At 42.8% G+C, this 5,615-nt stretch overlaps 1 protein-coding gene across 1 annotated transcript; it reads right to left on the minus strand.

Moving 5' to 3' along the window:
* Positions 1–1,423: 1,423 nt before the first annotated feature.
* Positions 1,424–5,076, minus strand: CHAC1 (ChaC glutathione specific gamma-glutamylcyclotransferase 1). Its single transcript, XM_056545533.1, has 3 exons — positions 4,734–5,076; positions 3,097–3,132; positions 1,424–2,573 (listed from the first exon to the last, which is right to left on the minus strand). The coding sequence occupies exons 1-3, from the start codon at positions 4,917–4,919 to the stop codon at positions 2,166–2,168; spliced, it is 630 nt and encodes a 209-aa protein (XP_056401508.1). The 5' UTR covers positions 4,920–5,076; the 3' UTR covers positions 1,424–2,165.
* Between the last annotated feature and the right edge of the window lie 539 nt (positions 5,077–5,615).

Consider the following 5,615-nt stretch of genomic DNA (forward strand, 5'->3'; position numbering starts at 1 on the left):
CTGTCATTTCAGGTGACTCTTCAGGATGCGCTGCCCTGTGTGTATCAGCAGCACCATTTGTATATGGTATTTTTCTGCTCTGCAGGCTTCATCTATAATTTGCAGTTCTCCCAGAGCTGGTGGGCAAAGCTCTCATCCTTTCCCCCCCCCCTCCATAGACTTGTCTTGCAGACACAGGACAAAGCTGAGCTGGTTTTCAGAGACGGACACACTTTATATATATATGTGAAGAAATCCGAGAGCAATGACACAAACACAAAATGTAACAAAAATAAAATGTAATTTAAAATAAAAAAAAAAAAGTGTTTAAATATTTTGGCAGGTAACATAGATAATACACTGTGATGACATAGCTTGTCTTAGCAGCATTAACCTCTCTCCGGTACCTGTGCCCCAGGGGGTCAGCATCTTATGGGATCAGTGCAGTAGATAGCAGTCCCTCCGGGGTGGGGTGGGGGGGTGGGGTGGGGTAAGTACCGGTAGAGAAACAGTAACGGTGGAACAATGCGCTTTTTGTTCTGTCTATGGATAAAAGCTCATTGACACATACAGTACCATCACACAGTAAACAGACCCCGCTAGCCAACCATACAGTACTAGGGTGACATATATATATATATATATATATATATATATGGCCACCATATCACGTCCAAGTCTGTAACACAATAAAACCGCCATATGCCGTAAAGATAGGAATGTAAAAAAACATGGGATACCAGGATAGGCAATACTGAGCATCCTCGGGGGTATACAACACCACTTGTAATATAGAGCAGTCTTTCCCAACCAGTGTGCCTCCAGCTGTTGCAAAACTACAATTCCCAGCATGCCCGGACAGCCTTCGGCTGTCCGGGCATGCTGGGAGTTGTACTTTTGCAACAGCTGGAGGCACACTGGTTGGGAAAGACTGATATAGAGGAGGGTTACTCTCTGGCAGTATTGCAGCAGTTGCAGAACTACAACTCCCATCAGGCCCTCGTGGCCTTTATCGGTCAGGGAATGATGAAGGTTGTAGGTTTGCAGCTGCTCGAGGGCCGTCAGTACCGTAGTACCACCCCCCGAGGGCTTACTGGATCCACTTGACATGTTAAATTCAACCATGACCCGATTCTTTATCACCCTCCCCTAGTGGGGAGCCGATACATCTTGTCACTGTGGTCAGCAAGGGGTTAATACTTAAAACGCACAGGCTGTAGAGGTAGCTTTAGTGTTCACTCCATTGTTCCAGTATTCCACTTCATCTGTAGTGTTTGTTCCGATTTACAGTCTACGGTACGATCGTCGGACCAATGTCCAGAACCGGACGGCGGTGAAGTTGTCAGGTCCATGAGAGGAGTCCATGGGAAGAAGAAGAAGAAGAAGAAGTGCCGACCATAGGGAAATGTTAGGAAAAAGGAGTAGTAGGGTCCTACCGATCGTGGTGGGGTCATTCGTACTGTACAATCATTTACCCAATGTCCAGAACCGGTCAGCAGTGAAGTTGTCAGGTCCATCAGAGGAGTCCATGAGAGGAAGAAGTGCCGACTATAGGGAAATGTTAGGAAAAAGGAGTAGTAGGGTCCTACCGACCGTGGTGGGGTCATCCGTACTGTACAATCATTGACCCAATGTGCAGAACCGGTCGGCGGTGAAGTTGTCAGGTCCATGAGAGGAGTCCATGGGAAGAAGAAGAAGAAGAAGAAGTGCCGACATAGGGAAATGTTAGGAAAAAGGAGTAGTAGGGTCCTACCGACCGCGGTGGGGTCATCCGTACTGTACGATCATTGACCCAATGTCCATAACCGGACGGCGGTGAAGTTGTCAGGTCAGAGGAGTCCATAGAAGTGCTAACCATAGGGAAATGTTGGGAAAAAGGAGTAGTAGGGTCCTACCGACTGCGGTGGGATCATCCGTACTGTACGATCATTGACCCAATGTCCAGAACCGGTCAGCGGTGAAGTTGTCAGGTCCATGAGAGGAGTCCATAGGAAGAAGAAGTGCCGACTATAGGGAAATGTTGGGAAAAAGGAGTAGTAGGGTCCTACCGACCGTGGTGGGGTCATCCGTACTGTACAATCATTGACCCAATGTGCAGAGCCGGTCAGCGGTGAAGTTGTCAGGTCAGAGGAGTCCATAGAAGTGCCGACCATAGGGAAATGTTCGGAGAGAGGTGCAACAGTGTCCTAGCAGAAGACGGTGGCGGGGTCATCTGTACTGTAGAGACACGGCAGGATGGCGACCAGCGCCTCCTCTATGGAGAACAGGTGCTTGTCCTCGGCTTCCGGACAATGGTCGTGCATGAAGTTGGCCAGACGGAGCAGATACTCCATATTGTGTCCTGCCCGGCCGGTGGAGACCACGATCTGAGCGGCGATGTCCTCCTCGGAGGCCGGCCCGAGGTACCCGGGATTCTGAGGCGTGGCGATGTACACCAAGGCCAGGAGCGCCCCCTCTTCTCCTTCATCTTGAGGGTAGAACTTCACCAGTTTAGTGACGTATCCTCCCAGGACGGACTCCCGGATATTCAGGTACTGGAGGGAGGATTCGATCTGGTCGCCGCGCACTTCATAGGCCACACCCCACGTGCACTCCTGTAAGGATACAATGGCGGGAGAGGTTTAGGACTCTGCTGACGCTACTGCACATGTCAGATACATTACACATAAGAAGAAGGTTGCCACTCGGGCTTAGTGTTTCCCAACCAGTGTACCTCCAGCTGCTGCAAAACTACAACTCCCAGCATGCCTGGCACAGGGGCAGGGTCCTATACATATTACAGGGGGCAGGGTCATATACATATTACAGGGGGCACAGGGGGCAGGGTCCTATACATATTACAGGGGGCACAGGGGGCAGGGTCCTATACATATTACAGGGGGCACAGGGGGCAGGGTCCTATACATATTACAGGGGGCACAGGGGGCAGGGTCCTATACATATTACAGGGGGCAGGGTCCTATACATATTACAGGGGGCAGGGTCCTATACATATTACAGGGGGCACAGGGGGCAGGGTCCTATACATATTACAGGGGGCACAGGGGGCAGGGTCCTATACATATTACAGGGGGCAGTGTCCTATACATATAAGCAGGTAGATTATATGGCGCTCACCTCACAGTCCTCCTGTAGGGTCACCACTCGTCCAGGCTGAGGATAGAGAGAAAGCAGAGGATGAGCATCATATTATATTATATTATACATCTATAGATCATTATATTATATTACACATCTATAGATCATTATATTATATTATATTATACATCTATAGATCATTATATTATATTACACATCTATAGATCATTATATTATATTACACATCTATAGACCATTATATTATATTATATTACACATCTATAGACCATTATATTATATTATATTACACATCTATAGATCATTATATTATATTACACATCTATAGATCATTATATTATATTATATTACACATCTATAGATCATTATATTATATTACACATCTATAGATCATTATATTATATTACACATCTATAGATCATTATATTATATTATATTACACATCTATAGATCATTATATTATATTACACATCTATAGATCATTATATTATATTATATTACACATCTATAGACCATTACATTATATTCTATAGATCTCTCCATTACATTATATTTAATAGATCTATAGATCTCTCCATTACATTATATTCTATAGATCTCTCCATTACATTATATTCTATAGATCTCTCCATTACATTATATTCTATAGATCTCTCCATTACATTATATTCTATAGATCTCTCCATTACATTATATTCTATAGATCTCTCCATTACATTATATTCTATAGATCTCTCCATTACATTATATTCTATGGATCTATAGATCTCTCCATTACATTCTATGGATCTATAGATCTCTCCATTACATTATATTCTATAGATCTCTCCATTACATTATATTCTATAGAGCTCTCCATTACATTATATTCTATAGATCTCTCCATTACATTATATTCTATAGATCTATAGATCTCTCCATTACATTATATTCTATAGATCTCTCCATTACATTATATTCTATAGATCTCTCCATTACATTATATTCTATAGATCTCTCCATTACATTATATTCTATAGATCTCTCCATTACATTATATTCTATAGATCTCTCCATTACATTATATTCTATAGATCTCTCCATTACATTATATTCTATAGATCTCTCCATTACATTATATTCCATAGATCTATAGATCTCTCCATTACATTATATTCTATAGATCTCTCCATTACATTATATTCTATAGATCTCTCCATTACATTATATTCTATAGATCTCTCCATTACATTATATTCTATAGATCTATAGATCTCTCCATTACATTATATTCTATAGATCTCTCCATTACATTATATTCTATAGATCTATAGATCTCTCCATTACATTATATTCTATAGATCTCTCCATTACATTATATTCTATAGATCTCTCCATTACATTATATTCTATAGATCTCTCCATTACATTATATTCTATAGATCTCTCCATTACATTATATTCTATAGATCTATAGATCTCTCCATTACATTATATTCTATAGATCTCTCCATTACATTATATTCTATAGATCTATAGATCTCTCCATTACATTATATTCTATAGATCTCTCCATTACATTATATTCTATAGATCTCTCCATTACATTATATTCTATAGATCTATAGACGTGCAGCTCTCCGGCCATGCTGGGAGTTGTAGTTCCCCCCGGTGCTCACCATGTCCGGGCTGCCTCTATGGAAGGTGTCTCCCTGCCAGAACTTGCGGCTGTATCCGGGGATAAATCCAATTTTACTGGTAGTGAACTGAAAGTCCGGTCTCCAGACTAAGGAGCCATATCCGAAGATCCACAGGGACTCCATGGGGGCGCTAGAGGAGCTAGAGGAGCTAGAGGAGCTGGGCATTGGGGCTGATCACTGGTGCTGATGCAAGACGCGCTCTCTCTATATATATATATATATAGTCCGACCGGGGCCCCACCACGCCCATGGAGGGCTCGCCTGTGTCCCAGCCAATGGTGAGCCGTTATTTCAGACGCCCCGCCCCTTGTTCTATTCTGATTGGCCGGTATTCTGCAGTTCACAGAGTGAGCCCCGCCCCCTAAAGACTGATGCAACCGCTGAGGAGAGTTTCAGCTATAGAGCAAAGCGGGGAGAGGATTGCATCAGGAGGAGGGCGGGGCCAGAGCACGAGGGGCGGGGCCAGAGCGGCAGTCTACTAACAGTCTGGATACATTGTAACATTCCTCTGCTTAACCCCTCAGTGCCCGGACAGCTCTGTGATGTAGCAGAAAACTGATCTCCCCAACCTGATACTATTCCTGCTGTCAGGACAAGATGAGAGCTTCAGTGTTCATTATCAATAGAAATATATTCCATATCTATTTATCTCCTATCTATCTATCTATCTATCTATCTATCTATCTCTCATACCTATCTCATATCTATCTAGCTATCTATCTCATATCTATCTATCTATCTCATATCTATCTATCTATCTCATATCTATCTATCTCATATCTATCTATCTCATATCTATCTCTCTATCTCATATCTATCTATCTATCTCATATCTATCTATCTCATATCTATCTCTCTCAT

This window comes from Hyla sarda, chromosome 11 (assembly GCF_029499605.1).
Source record: "Hyla sarda isolate aHylSar1 chromosome 11, aHylSar1.hap1, whole genome shotgun sequence".
NCBI lineage: Eukaryota > Metazoa > Chordata > Amphibia > Anura > Hylidae > Hyla > Hyla sarda.